The sequence below is a fragment of the Podarcis erhardii genome (assembly GCF_964252035.2).
Source record: "Podarcis erhardii genome assembly, chromosome: 9".
Classification (NCBI taxonomy): domain Eukaryota; kingdom Metazoa; phylum Chordata; class Lepidosauria; order Squamata; family Lacertidae; genus Podarcis; species Podarcis erhardii.
In genome coordinates this window covers 7,872,038-7,893,296 of record NC_138512.1, presented here as the reverse complement: position 1 = coordinate 7,893,296, position 21,259 = coordinate 7,872,038, and the positions used below count along the sequence as shown (strand labels likewise).

The 21,259-nt window shown below is 43.6% G+C and overlaps 1 protein-coding gene across 2 annotated transcripts; it reads left to right on the top strand.

Annotated features, from left to right (window-relative positions):
* The first annotated feature begins 272 nt into the window (after nt 1-272).
* Nucleotides 273-5,231, top strand: FGFBP1 (fibroblast growth factor binding protein 1). 2 transcript variants are annotated; one of them, XM_081876489.1, is made up of 2 exons: nt 273-484; nt 3,906-5,231. In XM_081876489.1, exon 2 carries the CDS (start codon nt 3,919-3,921, stop codon nt 4,612-4,614), a length of 696 nt encoding a protein of 231 aa, XP_081732615.1. In that variant the 5' UTR covers nt 273-484; nt 3,906-3,918; the 3' UTR covers nt 4,615-5,231. The 2 variants fall into 2 exon arrangements, with proteins under 2 accessions (XP_081732615.1, XP_081732614.1); XM_081876488.1 differs by having other exon boundaries at nt 277-484; nt 3,898-5,231.
* The last annotated feature ends 16,028 nt before the right edge of the window (nt 5,232-21,259 follow it).

The following is a 21,259-nucleotide window of genomic DNA, read 5'->3' as shown; positions in this document are numbered from 1 at the left end:
GTGAAGGGAACAGAACTTTTAACAATCAAAGGAAATAAGTGTGGTGACTCATGTCAACTAGAGAGCTCTTTCCCCCCTCCCTTCTGAATGTCATTCATGTCCGTAGCAATCATTTGCTACTCCTCCTTCCCTGTTCTGATAACTGCATATATCAAGAGAGTGTTTCGACTCCCTTTGTGAGGCAAGAAAGGGAAAGGAGTTGGCACGTCTTCCTACTTTCAAACATATATCTGCCACTGCACTGTAACCGGCGGTTTTTTGTGTGTGTTTTAACTGTTGCAAATAAGACTTGGCATATTTCCAGAAGGTGTGTCTGGGCAGTAAACTTATAAGGTTCTAAAATGTGCTATTGTGGAGTAATACCCTTCCGAAGGCGTGTAGGTGTGTCTCTGACTGTATAAATAGGCAAGAAGCGTCAGTACTTTGAAGGAGACGGGGATCACCTTGAGTTTTACACTTGGACAAGCGGAAAAGACAGCAGGAGGTATGTGCAATAGCTATCTTGCAATTTGTCTGCAATAGAATGCTAATCTCTCAGAACGGAGCGGCTAAATTTCTTGGTTGCCTGCTCAAAGGCAAACTACACATTACCTACAGCAGTCTGGTTTTTTTTCCTTTTTCATTCACATTTTTAAACTAAAAAGCAGACTCTTATTAACAGACAGCAGGAGGGCAGAGGGGGAGCTGGGATGGCTACTTACCCTTTCCCCTCCGTCTTCCACTATAAACTACATTTTACAGGCAGCTTTCCCCAAGATAGTGGGGAAAGCGGTTTGGGGAGGGTGATTGCGAGTGGGCAAATAGCAAGAGGCAAAAGAACTAAGCAGTCACTCCACACCAGTAGTAGAGCATCTGCCTTGTACCCAGGAAGTCCCAAGTTCATTCCCTGGCAGCTCCAGATAGGGATGTGAAAGAAGTCTGTCTGAAACCCTGGAGAACGACTGCAAGACTGTATAGGCAATACTGACCTATATGGCCCAATGACCAGTGGATTCCGTATAAGGCAGTTTCCTATGTTCCTGGCATCCTTACTGCTCTTCTGTTCCTGCTTGAAATTTCAGAGGCTCCTTTTCAACAGCAACAACAATTAGGGAAAAAAGATGCAACTGTGTGGTCAGTGCCAGCCAAGGTTGACACTATTGGGTCAGATGGACTAACGTTCCAAATTCAACAGAAAGGCTGCTTCCTATGTTCACATTAGGTTACTTAAATCTTATTGATGCCTGTGGGATGTAGAGCCCAGTTCTTTGCCTATTTCCTCAGAAGTAATCCTACTGACTTCAATGGGGCTTTATCCCAAGTATGCCCATTTAAGATCTGTGTGTGCTGGTCCAGTCTCTTGCTCTGGAATAGTTCCTCTGAAGTCTGTGGGCCAAGAACAGCAGTGTTAGACTTCTGTCCCCAAAGAGTTGGATAGGAGAAAAACCATTGGGTATCCACTTTTGCCTTTGGGTGAGCAGTATTTTGATTAAGTAGGGAGTCTTGCGCATGAGTAAATATTGCATTTTGCTAATGTGAATGCCTTAGAAATTGTCTGTTGGAGGAGGTGTGGTAGCAAGCACTGAAGCTGTGGCCCGCTTTAATAATTTCACACTAACTGTGGTTACAGATCATGCAATAACTGTCAGTTCTTACATGTAATAAATGATGCTTATCCACTCAGGGTGGTTCACCAGGAACAAGGCTCAGGTTTGCAAAACGAGTTATGGCAGCAGAACGAATTCCAAATGTACATTTCCCTCCTGTCATTTTTGACGTATATCTGCATTGTAAAGGAAACACGTCCCCTGATTTTCTTCTTCTTAGCATAGCATCATATTTAATATTTAATATGCAGCTGACTTGTATCTCCATTGGGTTAGTTGTAAGCACACAGAGGATTGCAGCCTTTTTCATTATTTTTCAGAAGTCTAAGTTGGATAGGTACTTTTACATGAACTTTTACTCCAGTAGAGCTTTGGTTCCTGCATTCCTGAACCTTTGCGGTCCCTTCCAGTTCTACAATTCTATTATATTATGATTATCAGAGGGGAATCTGAAACATGGTTTGATTATTCAATAATCAATAAGCACAGAGCTGCTGGACTAAATATAAACCAAGCCACCCAAATTGGCATGTGCAGACTTAAGTGTGCGTGGCAGTCTCTCTCTGGATTGAGGCTAAGAGCTATTGAGCTTTGAATAAGGAATGGCCCTGTGCTTCATACACATTAAATAAATTTTCTGGAGGGGCTTTCCCATTTGAGGATAAAGGGTTTTGGGTTTTTTACTAATAGGCTCTTCCCATGAGCATAGAAATCTGCTGTACAGATTGCACCAACCCTGCCCCCAAGGAGCTCAGAATGTTGTTTAAACCTCACAACATACCTATCTGTGCAAAACAGGGACTTAAACATACACACCCAACATTCTAGCATCCTGGAAAATGGTGGGTACCACTTTTCCATGGGCACTCCTACACGTTAGCATCAGCTTTCTGTCCTAACTTCTGTTGCCTCTGGCAGACTTTTCATCCTGTTTGTGGCTCTTTCCCTGATCCTTCTTTAACTTGGATTTGGCTGAAATGAAAGAAAAGGGATAGTAAGAAAGGGCAGTGGGAGCCGGATGTGAAACAGCTGCATATCTGAATAAATTTCAAGTGATCTTAGCTTCAAGTGATGTTCCGCCCAAAGGGAAACTGTGGACTGAAGAATCAGTTCATCTAAGCTCTCAAACACACCCCTGTTTGCTTTCTGGCTGAGTGAAAGTATCATTTTCTAACGTATATTGTCTTCAGAGGTGGGTTAGGCAGTCAGACAGATCTAGGCTGAGATTAGAAATTGATATAATCCTCAAGCGAATGTGGGAGAAAGGAAACAATTTCACATTTTGAGCAAAAGTTATCCGGGTGCTCTTAAAACATAATGCCAAAGCTAATTTTACCTTTGGCTCAGTTTTGAGATTTAACCTTATAAAGACTGATTGTGGCAACAGTCAGGTAGTCACAATCATAATATGACTTCCTGGTCAAGAAACATCTGAGCTGGTCATTTAAAAAAAATATCCTGTTTGGTCCTGGCCAAACCAAGACCGATTGATGCAATATTTATTTTAAATGAGGCACCCAATTCTGCTATTTAAGTCTTTTAAATTCCTATTTGCCAATTCCTGACAAAAATATAGTACTTTTCGTTAAGGTGCCCCTAGTTTATTGACTTGCCCCCCCATTTGACTATATGGCCATGGGTTGTACCTGACATTGCGCAAGCAGAAGGCAGCTTGTGCAACTTGATTTTTATTTCCTCCTCCTCCACCCTACAGCCCTTTCAGAACTACCCCAAATCCAAATTTGGGCGATCCCCTTATCCCTCATCCCTGTAAATAAGAGCCCATAATATTCAGGAGGTCTGCTATACCCTCTGTAGAAGGATTTGGGGGTGCTCCTGGAGGAGGGAGTAGAAGAGTTCTGCTCATACAGTCCTGGATAAAGCCCAGTTATGTCCCTCACTCCGAAAAGCAGATACTTTGTACAGGTGTTCATGCACCACCTGACAAAATTAGAAAGAGGAAGGGTAAGGCTTAAGCCTACTGGCTCTGGCTCTGAACTCCACCTGTTCAAGATCTTGTAAGCATGAGGCTTAAAGTATCCTTCAGAAATGGAGGGGATAGTTCACGGATAAGGCGTCTGCTTGCATTTTGTGCAATCAATACCTTGAATTTCCAGAGGCTAAGGCATTGCAATGGGGGGGGGGTGTTACAGAGATAAATCCATGCTAGAAAGATACCATGATGTGAGACACTTATCATCGTAGTGCTTTATGATCTTTGCTGGTGTCAGAGTATCGATAATGTTGATGCCAACATGGCTAAAGGTGAAAATATGGATTGTCATAAATTCATTCTACTCTCCCAAAACAGGTTTCAAGAGAACAGCAAACCATGAAGATCAGACATTTCGCTGTTCTGTGCGCCCTTATTGTGTTCTCCCAGGTGCTACAAGCTGACTGTGAAATACAGAAAGAGAGGAGAAGAGGGAGGACCAATAATGGAAAAGGTGAGAGGCCACAGCCTGGCTCTGATGACCAGAATGGAAGAGGTCAGAAAACCCGAGGACAGAAGGGTTCACTTAAAGGCAAGTTCGTCACCAAAGAGAAGTCTGAGTGTACCTGGGCGCTGAATGAAGCAGAGATTGCTACCTTGAAAATTGATTGCAAAAGATCGGAGAGCACCTTCTCCTGTGAATTTTCAGGCAACCCTTCCAGCTGTCCCCAGTATGCAGAAAACAAGAAGGTGTTCTGGAAGCAAATTACTCGGTCTCTAAAGAGGCAGAAGAACATCTGTGAAGACCCAAAGAGTATCTTAAAATCTAAAATCTGTAGGAAAGGGCCATCAGCTGCTCACCTTAGACTGGTGACGCCACCTGGTTCCAGAGAAGACAAGCCAGTTCACCACGGACAGGAGACCCCTCTGGAACCTGCTACATCTGGAACCCAGCCAGACGAAGCATCCAGCAATTGTGTTGAAGATGTCGATTATATTGATCAGAAAAAAGTGGCTGAAGAACACTGCTCAGAGTTATGGCGGTCTCTTTGCCTTTTCGTCATTTCAATGATACAAGATAAAAAGTGCAAATAGGAAATACAACGAGGTTGGCAACGTTCCTTGAGTTACTACAGGCGCACATGTAAATCACATTGTAGAAGGACGAACCATTCAGAATAGCCCTCTAATACATTTGCCCAGGAACCAGTTTTCCTGGAGACACTCAAAGGTGATTCCTTTTTCATCTCCAAAATGGGCTGCTGCCAAACCCCATGGCCACAACTACTGATCCCACTTGAACCCTCCTTACCACCACGTAACTGTGGGGAAGAGGTCACATGAAGCAACTCAAGGAGGGAGATTGGACTGAGGCTGAAATCGTGCTGATTTTCCCATCATATAAGGGTGACATCTTCAAAGTGAACATTTAAAGGTCTCCCCCTCCCCCAGAAGATACTGTTTTTGTCAGGTCATCAAAGATGCTGTATATTTTTTTTTTCTAAAGAGAGAAATTGATTTATATAGCATGCTATATAAATGTTACCACTGGATGTTACAAGCCCTCTGTGAAAATGTACATATTATGCCTTGTTGAATATCTCCTCCTTCCCTTGAGTATTTCTAGCCAAAGTGATTATTTCAGTGCTATGCACTTTTTGTACTTTTACTTTCAGAATTGCAGAAAATTAATAAAGTTAAATATCTACTCAGGTTTGTTCTCTATGTGTTAAACATTTCTTTCTGTAGGAGAAAATTGTGGATATCTATGTTTTTAATGGCCAGATTTCTCTCTGTTGTGTTCATGCATTACTTGCAGTGAACGTCATTGTGTGTTTAAAGGTAAAGGTACCCCTGCCCCTATGGGCCAGTCGTGTCTGACTCTGGGGTTGTGCACTCATCTCACTTAAGAGGCCGGGAGCCAGCGCTGTCCGCAGACACTTCTGGGTCACGTGGCCAGCGTGACGAAGCTGCTCTGGCGAGCCAGCACCAGCGCAGCACACGGAAATGCCGTTTACCTTCCCGCTAGAAAGCAGTACCTATTCATCTACTTGCACCTAAGGGTGCTTTCGAACTGCTAGGTGGGCAGGAGCTGGGACTGAAAGACAGGAACTCACCCCACTGCGGGGATTCGAACCGCCGACCATGCAATCGGCAAGTACTAGGCACTGAGGTTTTACCCACAGCGCCACCCGCGTCCCGAGTAAAACAATGTGTGTTTACTCGTAAGTTAATCACACTGTGACCTAGAATCGCAGATGGAACTATATAGAATGGGATACCACTAGGAACCTTGTTGGAGTAGGGGCAAACTTATTTCTAATTTATTTTTAATTTACATTTTCATTTAAGTAGCTGACATATGGAAAAATTTTCAAGATATTTTTCTCTCCTTAAGTCAAGAGAAGTCCATGAATGTTCCATATTCCCAAAGTGTGTGTGTGTGTGTATGTGTGTGTGTGTATGTGTGTGTGTGTATACATACACAGGGGTACCTCAGGTTACATACGCTTCAGGTTACATACGCTTCAGGTTACTGACTCTGTTAACCCGGAAATAGTGCTTCAGGTTAAGAAATTTGCTTCAGGATGAGAACAGAAATTGTGTTCCGGCGGTGCAGCAGCAGCGGGAGGCCCCATTAGCTAAAGTGGTGCTTCAGGTTAAGAACAGTTTCAGGTTAAGAACATAACTCTGGAACGAATTAAGTACTTAACCCAATGTACCATTGTAGTACAAAATTCTCATCTACAACCCAGACTAATGGTACTATACAGGATCTTAATGTTTTTTAATAAATAAAAAATTGGTTCTTGAAGGGGGACAATTCAGCAATGTCCAAAGGCAAATTATTGGATACTGTCAAGCGTGCAAGACAAATGTGTATGCTAAGAACATTTGTTGAATTTTCAATAGACTTAAAATCAATCAACGCAGGACAAACAGGGATGTGTGCCTTTTGCATGCATGTTGAGTACATACGTCCGTCTAATCATTTGTTAAAAAAACAACAGTTATTCCACTCATGATATAATTTGACCCTGAGGGAGTCTGCCTCATTTTCTAATGTTCCTCTCACACTGCTACGTTACCTGCTATTGGCTTTTTGACCAATATCTCACCATGTCACACTCAATTTCATCCACACCAGTGGGCATGGAATGACACAACAATGATCGTCACTGAATGCCACACTTTCTGCACATACATGCACTTGCTCTCCCATGACCCACCCATGAAAACAGCAGGGAAGAGCTGTATGCCAGGATACCACCCCAAATGTCATCAATCCCACAATTTTCTGGGTTCATGGGGTTGCAAGCAAAAAAAAAATTTCCTGGAAGCAATTAACACAGAAATAAGCACAAAACACCCACTAGATATCTGTAAGTGGCTTCTACATTGTGTGAAAACTCATATATAATATGGAAATTAACAGTTAGGGAAATCTTGTGAAAACAGAATCAACTGTTGCATGAACACAGTCTCAGACTGCTATCTTAGAATACTTCTGGCACATTCCTAAGAACAAGATGACTATGCTACGACACAAGCCCCAAATAATCAGACATATATGCATATGCACCTATATATGCTTTACTATAAGTTCCTTGACTCAGTCAGAAATGTGGAGTCTAAGTCAGAATTGATATGAGTGATTTTATTTTGCAAATTAGCCAGAGTAGCCTGTCATGGGTTCTACCAAGTCTTCTCACAGACCAAGCTGCAATACGACTTCCGCCACTCACAATGTGACTGACACTGAGCAAAGCAGTGGTGGAGAAACAGACTTTCATCCCTGCAGGCTAGACTCTAACATCCGTTCTAGCATGTTTCCCATTGGATTTGTCACAAATCACATACCATTCAAGCACCATTCCTCCTGTGCTATTGCCCCAGCTTCTCAGACAACCAGAGTGGTGGTGAACTCTACAATTCAGGAGAAGGCATTTGAGAGTGATTGTGTATACTACTACGCAGTCATTTCTATATTCCAAAGAACAACCAGAGCATCAGGATATGTCCACCAAATAGGTTAGTAGGAAAATCTATCGGAATCCATCAAGAGTAAGTAGATCATTTCCCCTGTCCTGCAGAGGTCAGGTGTCAGTGAAAGTCTCAAACTAGTCTGTCCATGATAATGGCACCAAAATAGCTGTCAAGGAGTTGGAGTCAGCAGCAGATTAGCAATAAAACACCCGGTGTCAGCGAAGTTAGCACTTTATTCAAACAAACCACCTCAGGTCTGGTGATCACAGCCACGCTTCCCAGTAGATCTTGCCCCAATTAAGCAGTTGCAAGGACTTACGGTCCCCGCCTTCTCACAACTGTCAATGACTCCTCCTGGTCCTTCGCCAGCAACCTGAGGCTCCTTCATCTTGTCTCTCTTTTCTCCACTATTACATTCCTCTACGTGTTCTGGGGAGGAGGGGAGTCGGTCACAGCAGGAGGGGGAGACTCCCTGGCTTCTTCCGCAGCCTGCCAGATCTCTGCGTCTAGCCCCCTCTTCTCTCCAGCCCCTGATTCTGGACTGCTCTCTGCCCCAGTCTCATCCTGTTCACTAATTCCTGTTATCTCTTCGGTTTCCAACACCCCCTCCTCCCAGTCTTCTTCCTCGTCTCTCTCTGACCTCTCATTGTCTTCCCACCCCCAACCCCAAGGTCTGAGCTTTCTTCCCTTGGGAGTACCACCTACACAGGAGTAGGGCAGAAGAAACCACCCCTGTGGTTCATCATGACAGATCACTTATGTTTGTCGCATCTCAGCTTGTGATGAAGCACACATAGCAATAAAATTGGTTAAGTAATGTGCCAGCCCTGTTCACATATAAAGCAGTGGCCGGGGGAGATGTCTAATTTGAATATCAAAAGGGATAGGAAGTCTAAGGATCTGAAAGTCTGCAACCCCATGTACTTTCCTCCCAGGAGTGATCTCAGCTGGGACAAATGTGGGGCAACAGAATGTGGGGCGGGAAGAGGAGAGAGTTCAGTTCCCCACCCTTGCACATCCCTTTCCATGCCAAAAAAAGACTCATCCTTGGCCCTGCTTATTACACAAGTGGAGCAGACTAAAGAAGCTTGATTGTTCGTGTCCCTTCCAGTTTGGCCCAGAACAAAAGATACAGTAATGCTGTTCTTCCACCTGTTCTGCTGCTTGTGGCAAACTAACAAATGGCTTTAACAGGGATGGGTAATCAGTGACTCCTAGGGATGGGTGGAGCTCTCAGTCTCAGTTTCTCTCAGTTTCTCATTTTTCCAGTCTCAGTTCAGCTCTTTACATTTTCACATCAACGTGTGAGTTGTGTTTCTCTTTAAGTCATGAAAATTCACCAGCATTTTAGTGTGAATCTCTCCAAATGTACAAACCTTTGTATGCAATTTTGCAAAGCAATGTTCCCAATATAATGCATTTTTGTTGGTCTTTCATTAAGATTGCCATTTCTTTGCATATTTGACCCTTAGCATATGTATTTTTGTACGCACTAGTTGGCCATAGAACTGCACTGCAAAATTTAGAGGTGCAAATTTCAAAGGATGGCTGCATTTCAGGTCACGTGGTGTTTCAGAACGAGCAAAACAGGTAGCTTCACATTTACATGTGAACTGAATCAAATTTCTCCCCTTCCCTAGACTCCAGTTCTCACCAGTCTCTGCCAACATGGCCAGTGACCAGGATTGATGGGATTTGTAGCCCAAAAATATCTAGAGAGTCACAAGTTACACATTCCCAGACTATAAAGGTAAAGCACCCCTGACAGTTAAGTCCAGTCGCATAGAACTCTGGGGTTGTGGCGTTCATCTCACTTTACAGGCCAAGGGAACCGTCGTTCGTCCACAGACAGCTTTCCGGGTCTTGTGGCCAGCTTGACTAAGCTGCTTCTGGCGCAACGGAACACCGAAACCAGAGCAGTGCACGAAAATGCCATTTACCTTCATGCCAGAGTGGTACCTATTTATCTACTTGCACTTTTTGTGTGCTTTCTAACTGCTATGTTGGCAGGAGCTGGGACCGAACAACAGGAGCCCACCCCATCATGGGGATTCGAACCACTGAACCTCTGATAGGCAAGCCCAAGAGGCTCAGCAGTTTAGACGACAGCACCACCCTGCTTTCCTTTGGACCACAACAGTGAGGTGTGTATGGAGGTCTTGTCATCTGGGAAGCTCAGGACCTCCATACACACTGCCCTGGTTTGCACCCTGGAGAAGTCACTTCAGTGCCGCTAACACAGCAAAAACAATACGGGGGGGGGGAGCTGTTACTGGTCTCTCCAGCCACAGCAGGCGCTGTGATTCTCCAGCTGTTTGACTTTACCCCCAGAGACGCACTCCATTGTCTCTTGAGACAGACGGATGTCACCACACATCTCAAAGGAAAATGGGTGAGCTGCTGAAATGAAGTCCAGTTTTTAAATAGAGGCGGGAAGTGTTTTTCATTTTAAAAACAAAAGACGTGAGACACTATTGTGAATATTACTGCCCCAGCTTCCCCTGCCTAATGTGTTAAGGAGGTGGTAGTGCCCATCAATGGGAGGAAATATAATAATAATAATAATAATAATAATAATAATAATAATAATAATGTTATTTGTACCCCGCCCATCTGGCAGGGTCTCCCCAGCCACTCTGGGTGGCTTCCAACAAAGGTTAAAAATACATTAAAATGTCACACATTAAAAACTTCCCACTTGGATATCCCACTGAGATCCCCATATGCCCCCCAGGTTGAGAAACACTGTGATAGATGACCGTTGAGAAAGCTTATTGCAGGCTACTTTGTGCCAAGTGTAAAGATTCTCAGGTGCTAACACAGCATATTGGGAGAGACAAGAAATTTTTATATATATATATAAATATTTATTAAAGTTTTTTGAATACAAATGCATAAATAATAAACAACATTACTTATATCATAACATAATTTCGTCACTTCTTTGGACTCCCTCACGTCTCCCGCTCCCACTTACATCGCTAAAAAAAATTTTCCAAGCAAATTACCATCTTGTTTACAATCTTATATCTGCTCATTTAAGTAAAATCTAGCAGTTCTCCAAAAAATTTATATTTTCCTTAATCTCACTTATCGTCAAATTCAGATCTAATTCAGTGGTGGACAATTATTTGTGATCTAGCATCCTTCTTAACATTCAACCAAATTACAATATTTTTGTAAATGAATCTTAAATTTCTTCCAGTCTTCTTCAACCCTCTCTTCTCCCAGGTCTCGGATTCTGCCAGTCATCTCGGCCAGTTGCATGTAGTCCATCAGCTGCATCTGCCACTCTTCCAGTGTGGGTAGATCTTGAGTTTTCCAACTCTTAGCGATGAGTATCCTTGCTGCCGTTGTTGCATACATAAAAAATGTTCGGTCCTTCTTTAACACCTTCTGGCCGACAATACCCAGAAGGAAGGCCTCTGGTTTCTTAGTGAAGGTATACTTAAATACCTTTTTCAACTCATTATATATCATTTCCCAGAAGGCCTTCACTTTAGGGCAGGTCCACCAGAGGTGAAAGAATGTTCCTTCATTTTCTTTACATTTCCAACATTTATTATCAGACAAGTGGTATATTTTGGCAAGTTTAACTGGGGTCATGTACCATCTATATATCATTTTCATTACATTTTCCTTCAGAGCATTACATGCAGTGAAGTTCAGCCCAGTGGTCCACAACCTTTCCCAGTCCTCAAACATAATGTTATGCCCAATGTCCTGAGCCCACTTTATCATAACCGATTTAACCATTTCGTCTTGTGTATTCCATTTTAACAGCAGGTTATACATTCTTGATAATACCTTAGTCTTTGGTTCTAACAATTCTGTTTCCAATGGGAGAGACAAGAAATTGCCACTCCTTCTTTGAATCTATAAAAGCTAGCAGTTATTCAGATCTATTCCTAAAGCCACATGGAACACAGAGGTACCTTGTAAGGCAGAGAGCAGAAGAGAGGGAAAGGGCACTTCTCATATCAGCAATGCCAGAGATTAATTTTAGATGATGAAAAGAATCTGAAGACCAGAAAGAATAGGATATAGAGGTTTGGAAGGCCTGTTGCTTCTACCACCATCATGAGGTGTTAGAAGGCATCAGTGTGGTTTAATCAATTCTAGATTTGCACTTGCTTATTGCTGCTTCATTTGTTGTTGTTGTTTAGTCGTTTAGTCATGTCCGACTCTTCGTGACCCCCTGGACCAGAGCACGCCAGGCACTCCTGTCTTCCACTGCCTCCCGCAGTTTGGTCAAACTCATGTTGGTAGTTTCGAGAACACTGTCCAACCACCTCATCCTCTGTCATCCCCTTCTCCATCTGCCCTCCATCTTTCCCAACATCAGGGTCTTTTTCAGGGAGTCTTCTCTTCTCATGAGGTGGCCAAAGTCTTGGAGCCTCAGCTTCACGATTTGTCCTTCCAGTGAGCACTCAGGGCTGATTTCCTTCAGAATGGATAGGTTTGATCTTGCAGTCCATGGGATTCTCAAGAGTCTCCTCCAGCACTATAATTCAAAAGCATCAATTCTTCGGCGATCAGCCTTCTTTATGGCCCAGCTCTTACTTTCATACATCACTAGCTGCTTCATTATCAAGAGGAAAAAACCCACTCTCTGGGTGCACCCCAATAAACTGTACATTAGAAATTAGGAACTTACATATTACCAATGAATCAGCCATCCAGATCTCCATTTAGCATTTACACTGAGTTTTTGAACGCTTACAAATGTTTAACAAAAATTGTCTCGGGTTTCCTTGAAAACATCCTGTTAGGTAATGAAAGATCGTTAGACTACAAACATGGGGACTAAGGAACACGGTAGTTTCCTACTCCATCCCAATGGCTCCCATAATTGTACTTCATCTGACATTCCAGTAACCATGGCAAGAAAGTCTCGGAGCCTTGGGCCTCTGACCTTTTGCATACTGAAAACTTAGTCACCCAGTTTTCTTTTCCTGTTCACACTTTCTGGTGGAAATGTTTTTTGTGTGTGTGTGGTTTTTTAAAAAGAAATCTGTTTCCACTCCTTTCATGGCCTACCTCGCTCGTTCCCTTCCTTGGCACTGGTACAAGCGACACACCTATTTCATAATCTCATTGCCTAACAGCCTGCTGGGGATACAATGAATGAGTCAATGGTGCTTTCTTCAGATACACTCCCCTTCCCAGTTAGGGCCAATGACTGACAACCTCCTGATATGGACTCACCTGCTCATGGCCAACCACTGCGGCGGCTCGGCAATCAGTCACTGTGTGCATATTATGCATTCCCCTCAGTTTGTACGTACGGTTTATGTGCTCAGATAACAAGCTTCACGCCCTCTGCTTTGTTAAACCCCTCTGCTGATGGGGCCTGAGGCAGGGCAACTCCTTGCTTGTTTCTTGTCCTGCTCCTTCCGTTGGCTCCTTGGTGTTTTTGGAGTTATTTACTTCCTCTAGGTTGTCTCCAAGCACGGCACTCCTTTGATTTCGTTACAGAAAGGGCACAAATCAGAATCCGTGCTGGAAAACTGTCAGGAAATGCTACGAGTTTCAGCTTGCTGCACTTCCTTCCACTCATCTCAGAGGGATGGTGCAGGGAGATGTATCACCAACATGGACCTCATCCCATTGTGAGAGCTACTCAGGCAGTCAGGTTTTATCCAGAAGGCTGTTCTCAGGGTAGTTCTGTCAACTGTAAGCTACAGAGAGTGTAGTGTAGTGGTTAAGAGCGGTAGTCTTGTAATCTGGGGAACCGGGTTCGTGTCCCTGCTCCTCCACATGCAGCTGCTGGGTGACCTTGGGCCAGTCACACTTCTCTGAAGTCTCTCAGCCAATCTCACCTCACAGAGTGTTTGTTGTGGGGTAGGAAGGGAAAGGAGAGTGTTAGCCGCTTTGAGACTCCTTCAGGTAGTGATAAAGCGGGATATCAAATCCAAACTCTTCTTCTTCTACCAACAGTAGACTTCCTACAGGCAAAAGAACAGGGAGTCGAAACACCTCTTGCCCCCTTTTGAGGACTGCACACCTGCATTCCTTTCAGGTTTTCAGATAATACCCCATCAGCAGCTCAGGCACAATATCAGTGGCTACAGGGTCATGAATTCGGACTTTGGCTTGCTTTTTATTTAGTTAAAAAGGTAAAGGGATCCCTGACCATTAGGTCCAGTGATGAACGACTCTGGGGTTGCGGCGCTCATCTCGCTTTACTGAGTACAGCCTCCAGGTCATGTGGCCAGCATGACTAAACCACTTCTGGCGAACCGGAGCAGCACGTAGAAACGCCGTTTACCTTCCCACCAAAGCAGTACCTACTTATCTACTTGCATTTTGATGTGTTCTCTAACTGCTAGGTTGGCAGGAGCTGGGACTGAGAAATGGGAGCTCACCCCACCATGGGGATTCGAACCACTGACCTTCTGATCTACATGTCCTAGGCTCTGTGGTTTAACCCACAGTGCCACCCGCATCCCTTATTTAGTTAAGGATGCTCAGCTGCTCCAAGAGGCTCTAAAACAGTTGACTCACAGTTTGGAGAATGCCCAGCTTTTCCTGCACAAGCAAATGAGAGCTCACACGCATCTCAGTCCTATTTGGATGCCACAGATCTTCATCACCAGCTGGAAAGAATTAACATCTCCTGTGGCCAGACAGATAGAGACTCAGGCAGGTTGACTGGTAAAGAAACCCCCATCGCCTCAAATCTGTGTCTAAATTAAAGAGGGGACGTGGACATTTGAAAACAACATGAAGCATTAGCCTGACTGACATTAAAATGTGCAGTGAGAATAAACTAAAGAGAATATTAAAGGAAAACTAGCAAACAGGTTTGAATTGGATATGCAGTGATAAAAGATATAATACAATTAACCACAGAAAGGGGGGAGGGAGGTCAACATTTAATGTTTTAATTTGACTATGTAAATTTTTTTTGTTAAAATATCCGTAAAATGAGAAAATGAAACATGAAATGTTAAAAAAGGAATTCCTCATAAGCTTCTGAGGAAAATAATAATAATAAAAAATGAAACTATATAGTCAGTGCTATTTTTCTAGAGAAAGAGGTGCCGGAACTCACAATGAACCCCCACCTTATTCTCTTAGAGTGGCAATGGTGCCCACCTGAGAGGTGCTGGAGCTCAGCTTTGGTGAATTCTGGCTGGGGGAAAAGCCCTGGCACCACCCTATTCTTCCAACTGCAAGTTGTTTTAATTGATTTGAATATTGCATTTTTACATTATTGTAACTTGCCCCGGGATCTTATGGTAAGGGGTGGATAAGAAGCCTAATAAATCTGTGAGAGTCTTTGTAAGGGCCAAGAGGTGATATGCAAATATTATTATAAACAAATATGAAGGAGAAGTAATTATAAAAAAATATAAATTATTATAAATATGTAGCAGTAGCAGAACAGACTCCCTTTGAAGGTGGTGGACTCTCCTTCCTTGGAGGTTTTTAAGCAGAGGTCAGGCGGTCATCTGCCATGGATGCTTTAGTTCAGATTCCTGCATTTCAAGGGGTTAGACTAGATGACCCTTGGTGTACCTTCAAACTTTACCGCTCTGTGACTCTATGAATTGGTATCAACAGCAGCAGCAACATTAGCTACCTCATGTCTTGCTTCTCCCTCAGCTCAGATCCAAATCAGATTCAGGCAGTAATTGTACTATTTTATATTGATTGTTAGGGACATGGGTGGCGCTGTGGGTTAAACCACAGAGCCTAGGGCTTGCCGATCAGAAGGTCAGCGGTTTGAATCCCCGTGACGGTATGAGCTCCCGTTGCTCGGTCCCAGCTCCTGCCAACCTAGCAGTTCGAAAGCACGTCAAAGTGCAAGTAGATAAATAGGTACCGCTCCAGTGGGAAGGTAAACAGCGTTTCCGTGTGCTGCTCTGGTTTGCCAGAAGCGGCTTAGTCATGCTGGCCACATGACCCGGAAGCTGTCTGCGGACAAACGCAGACTCGGCCAATAAAACGCTCCCTTGGCCAATAAAGCACGATGAGCGCCACAACCCCAGAGTCAGCCATGACTGGACCTAATAGTCAGGCGTCCCTTTACCTTTATCTTGATTGTTGCATTGAATTAATGAGCTGCATCTCGTGCTAATAGCAACTCACAGTCAATTCTGAGACTGTTAAACAGCTTAACCGTAGAGCATTCAGATAACATCATGCTAAAACACCGGCTGCCTACTTATTTTTTAAAACAAATATTGAAATATTTGCTTAATAGTGCTTGAACAAAAATGTCTTTTAGTGCAAACGAAATGGGATGCACGAAGAACCCAGAGGTTCAAAACCTAAACTGTATGTCAAATGCAATTCCAACCTGTTTCCAGCTACCTTTTGCCTTCCAGTGGACGAGTAAGCACACTGCAGTTTATAAAGCTGAAACTCAGTTCCTGGCAGCAAACGTTTTGATCTCACTCCAAGGCCAGCTTTGGTTACACTTAAGCAGCACTGGCTGAAAAGTGTTGTGATGAGGAGGTGCAAAGTTTACATGTATAGGAAGTTTGGAGGGCCAGTGCCACCTCACTAGTTTTGATTTAGATCAGCCTTTGATCGCGCGAGTTATCTTTCTCCAATTTTGATAAATGTAATCAGTCTGTGGGGCTCCAACTGAACTCACCATGTGGATATAAAGTCAGAAGGCAGACACATCAGCTGGACTTTGCTATACAAGTCACTGCAAAAGAAAAATAATAATGGACTGCACTTGAGCCTTTGGCTGAGGGGGGTTTGGAAAATGAGCGCAGGACAGGGAGGGGGCCCTGCTCTCAGTCTTGCAACATATTCAAAATCTATTTTATCTGTCAGGTTAAAAGTGCACCCAATTTGCAGACAAGTTTCTCCATGTATACCGGCCTCTTCATGTAACTGAGTGCCAGATTGGGCTTTGAAAGATGTTTGCAGGAAAAATAAGTAAACTGTTGTCAGTACCGGATTTACGTATAAGCTACGTATAAGCTAAACGTATAAGCTAAACAAGCTATAGCTTAGGGCCACACTCTCTTGGGGGCCCCCAAAAAATTTAAAGGGAAAAAACCCCTTTAAGGGAAAAAATAAAAAACAAACAAAATCTACATATGGCAACAGTGTTTTGTGTTGTGTAGGCTCCTATTAGGTCCATAAATTACCATATAGCATATATTCAACACAAAAAACAGTGACAATTTGTTGTTGACAAAGGACAGCTGGACATATAAAGGGCCCCTTTTCCTTCAGTAGCTTAGGGCCTCATCAAACCCCATCAAACATTGACTGTTGTTGCAATCTGGGAGACACAGCAAAATTTTTGATGGAATCCAAACCAACTTTAACAACTTTTTTTTTATGAAATCCAAACCAACTCTGGGGACTCGGGTGGCGCTGTGCTCTAAACCACAGAGCTTAGGGCTTGCCGATCAGAAGGTCGGTGGTTCAAATCCCCATGACGGGGTGAGCTCCCGTTGCTCGGTCCCTGCCCCTGCCAACCTAGCAGTTCGAAAGCACGTCAAAGTGCAAGTAGATAAATAGGTACCGCTCGGGCGGGAAGGTAAACGGCATTTCCATGCGCTGCTCTGGTTTCGCCAGAAGCGGCTTAGTCATGCTGGCCACATGACCTGGAAGCTGTCTGCGGACAAATGCCGGCTCCCTTGGCCTATAGAGATGAGCAGTCAACCCCAGAGTCGTCCGTGACTGGACCTATCGGTCAGGGTACCTTTACCTTTTTAACCATACATTATAAAGACACCACCATCTCCACTGTCCCTCATTCCAAGGATACTAAAACCCTGGATGAGCAATTGGAACCGCCTGGAATCTTGCGCTGCTCTGAGACTGGGGTGCAACATCTTTTCTAGCGTGAGCCAGGAAATGGCCTGCCTGGATAATCAAATGACTCTCTCTTACCTTTTATAGCTATGTCTCTTCCTCCATCCTACAAGTTCCCAGTGTAATTGGCGTCATGCACCACAACCACTGACTCAACCCTCTATCAAGCTATGTAAATGGCATGTAGAAGAAGAAGAGTTTGGATTTGATATCCCGCTTTATCACTACCCGAAGGAGTCTCAAAGCAGCTAACAATCTCCTTTCCCTTCCTCCCCCACAACAAACACTCTGTGAGGTGAGTGGGGCTGAGAGACTTCAGAAAAGTGTGACTGGCCCAAGGTCACCCAGCAGCTGCATGTGGAGGAGCGGGGAAGCGAACCCGGTTCACCAGATTACGAGTCCACTGCTCTTAACCACTACACCACACTGGCTTTCATGATATCCACAACTTTCATGCCAGGCAGGCACAACTGCTACCGTATTGGCCCGAATATAAGCCGCACCCAAATATAAGCCACACCTTTAAAATTCAGGGAGGGGGGAGACAATACCCAAATATAAGCCACTCCGTTAAAATTCCGCAGGCACTCACACCTGTTCCGTTTTACCGTATGTCTATTTCAGCAGCGATATCGTAAAAGCCCATTTTTGGAAGGTCGCAAATTTCAGCTGCACTTTAACTTTTCACGGTCTGAATTGGGGGGTTGGGAATGAGGCTTATATTCAGGCAAATACGGTATATAGCCTGCACAGCCATCACTCACCCAGCTACCTATGTCCCTTGTCCTCGGATCACCCACTACCAGGACACCTCCCAACCTCTGCATGAGAGGACCACTGTTCATGTAACAAGGAATGGGTCCCTTCAAATGGATCATTTTTCGTAACACCTTCCATCCCTGAGACCTTTGTTCTCTAAGGAGGGACCTCAATCTTATCTTTGGGTGTTTCTGACTGACTGGCAGGCACTCAACCACCCAAATTTGCTATTAGAGGAAATGCTTTTGCAAATAAAAGTAGCAAAAATAACGCACCATTGTAGTACAGTGGTACCTCGGGTTAAGTACTTAATTCGTTCCGGAGGTCCGTACTTTACCTGAAACTGTTCTTAACCTGAAGCACCACTTTAACTAATGTGGCCTCCCGCTGCCGCCACGCTGCCGGAGCACAATTTCTGTTCTCATCCTGAAGCAAAGTTCTTAACCTGAAGCACTATTTCTGGGTTAGCGGAGTCTGTAACCTGAAGTGTATGTAACCCGAGGTACCACTGTGTCTGCTGTTGTTGCACGACTAGTCATATTCAGCTAGAGGTGGCTCAGGACGAAAATGAGTCCATGGTCAATTATTTTTCCTCCTACAAATGTAATATGTTTAGGGTTGTGGGGGGCAAGTCCTGAAACCCTGACACAGCAGCAAGATTCCTTTTCAGGCTTCTCACAAATGTGGTTTGCAGGGCCAAATCTTACTGCGTTATAATTTTCCTTCCTGGCTCCACGTTCATCAAACAGACGTTAAATGTTTTACAGCAACACTCAAATATCCTGTTTCCATAGAAGCATCTAAGGTAGTTCAAACACTGCAACAAACTTGTTGATTGGCTTCTTTGCAATCACCTCACATTCCATTTTCAAATTGTGCAAGGAAACTGTGTAAGGAAACTGCTGTCTGATGCTTAGCAATATCTTGGCAGTCCAAATGAGTTTCAGGGCAGAGCTTCACATTGCAAAGAAAATGCAGAGTTCCCAGGCCTATGTTTGATTTGTAATACTTACATGGGTTGGGACTGGAAGGCCTATGCAGAAGATCAGAGGGAAGCATTCTTCCATGCAAGTCCACCAACCCTACCATCACCACTCACAAATAATAAAATTATTCTTGCCGTTTACAGTGGCTAGGGAAATTATTATGATTTATTTTATGACCTGAAGCCAGAAATAAACCCAATGGTGGGAGTGGGGAATAGCAGGAACAGGTGTGGGAAAAGAATATACAAGCAAAGCCACTTCTCCCTTTCAAGTCTCCTCTTGCCCGTGACTTGGTATGACCTCAGCAAATGTCGGTTTAGAAACAAATGTTTACAAAATTAATACATGGCTTATGAAAGTCATGCACCTCCCCAAAGCAATCTGGACAGCTTCTACTTGAACAATCATTTTTATAGGGAAATGAGCTGGAACCCACAATAGCAATTTCTACCTCCTAGAATTAGTAAGGTAAAGGTAAAGGGACCCCTGACCATTAGGTCCAGTCATGGCCGACTCTGGGGTTGCGCCGCTCATCTCGTTTTATTGGCCAAGGGAGCCGGCGTACAGCTTCTGGGTCATGTGGCCAGCATGACTAAGCAGCTTCTGGCGAACCAGAACAGCGCATGGAAACGCCGTTTACCTTCCCGCCCGAGTGGTACCTATTTATCTACTTGCACTTTGACGTGCTTTCGAACTGCTAGGTTGGCAGGAGCAGGGACTGAGAAATGGGAGCTTACCCCGTTGCAGGGATTTGAACCGCTCACCTTCTGACTGGCAGGTCCTAGGCTCTGTGGTTTAACCCACAGCGCCACCTGCATCCCCCTAGAATTAGTGGTAAGCTGCAAATTGCTTCACTTTCCTTTCTTTCTTCTCCAAAGTCCCCTGTCCACACTTTCTTTCCCCCTCCCTCTTCCTGTGTGTATTGACTCTGACCCTTTCTTCAGGACCCCCCCCCCACAACTTCTGTGGTTGTGTGAATAATAGTGAGAATTGGGATTTTCTACAGCAGTGTCCCTGCCTACTTCACCTGCTTCCTCCTTTTAATATTAATATTAGTCATTTTTTTCTGTTTTAATGCATGTGTGTGACTGTTTTAAAACTGATGTGCTTCACATTCATTATGTGCAATAACGTATGCCAGGATGGTATACAAATAGATTAAAGAAACCATTGTTTAAAATAGCTGAGCATTTTTTTCTTCATACAAGAAAATGTGGAAATAACTGACTTTAAAAGGTAGACATGGGCACCTGCTTATTTACCACATTTTTACCTGTATAAGACGCCCCCATGTATAAGATGCCTCCTATTTTTAGAGACTCCAATTTAAGAAAATAGAGGGGGGAGATTGCCCCATGTATAAGACAACCCACAGTTTTTCACATATTTTTTAAGTAAAAAAACCTATATGGAAAAGTATGGTATTTATATTAATCAAGTTAATGGAATAATTTAGAGAGGTCTGTCTACACCTGTTAGCTACTGTAGCTAAACAGAATGTCAATGTACATACATAACTGGTGTAATATCTAATGGGCTTGTCTGCACTTCCGTTTGTGCCGTGTTTAGAGAGCATGAGTCTAAATGGTTTTTCCCCCTTTCCAAAAATGCTCTTTAGCAGTAGATCGGAACAAATGGCAAGCCAAACTGAGTTGAGTGCTAAAGAACAGTTTTCAGTTCTTAGTCCCACTGGATAAGCTGGAAGTCATACTCAGAGTATACAAATGGATTTCCATGAGTCTACCCTAACACTGAATCTTAGCCCTTTCCTCTAAATACAGGGGAAATCACTGCCCTTTATGCCCTTTTTGAGAGCTTGTTGACACCTAGACGGGTCTTTGGCTGGATCCACAAAGCAATTACTTATGGGGCTTCGGTGAGTGAAAAACTTGTTCCGTTTGCCCTTCTTTCTTTTGCATTTTGATATATGCTTGTTTTACGACTCCAGCCTTACCAATGTAAAGGAAAATATTTTGTGTGGGTGCATTTACTCTCTGGCATCACTACAGAAAATGCATCAACTCTTAACATAACATCACTACACCTTGAATTACCATCCATAAAAGCTTACACCACTCCTTATTTCTCATACTTAACGATGTTATTTTAATTATATTATGCAGTGCTCCAGAAGCGACTTGGCATGATAAAGATAAAGAATTTGTTGAAAGTACATCTGCTGGGATTCAGAAAGTGTTCTGATAACCAGGGGCGAA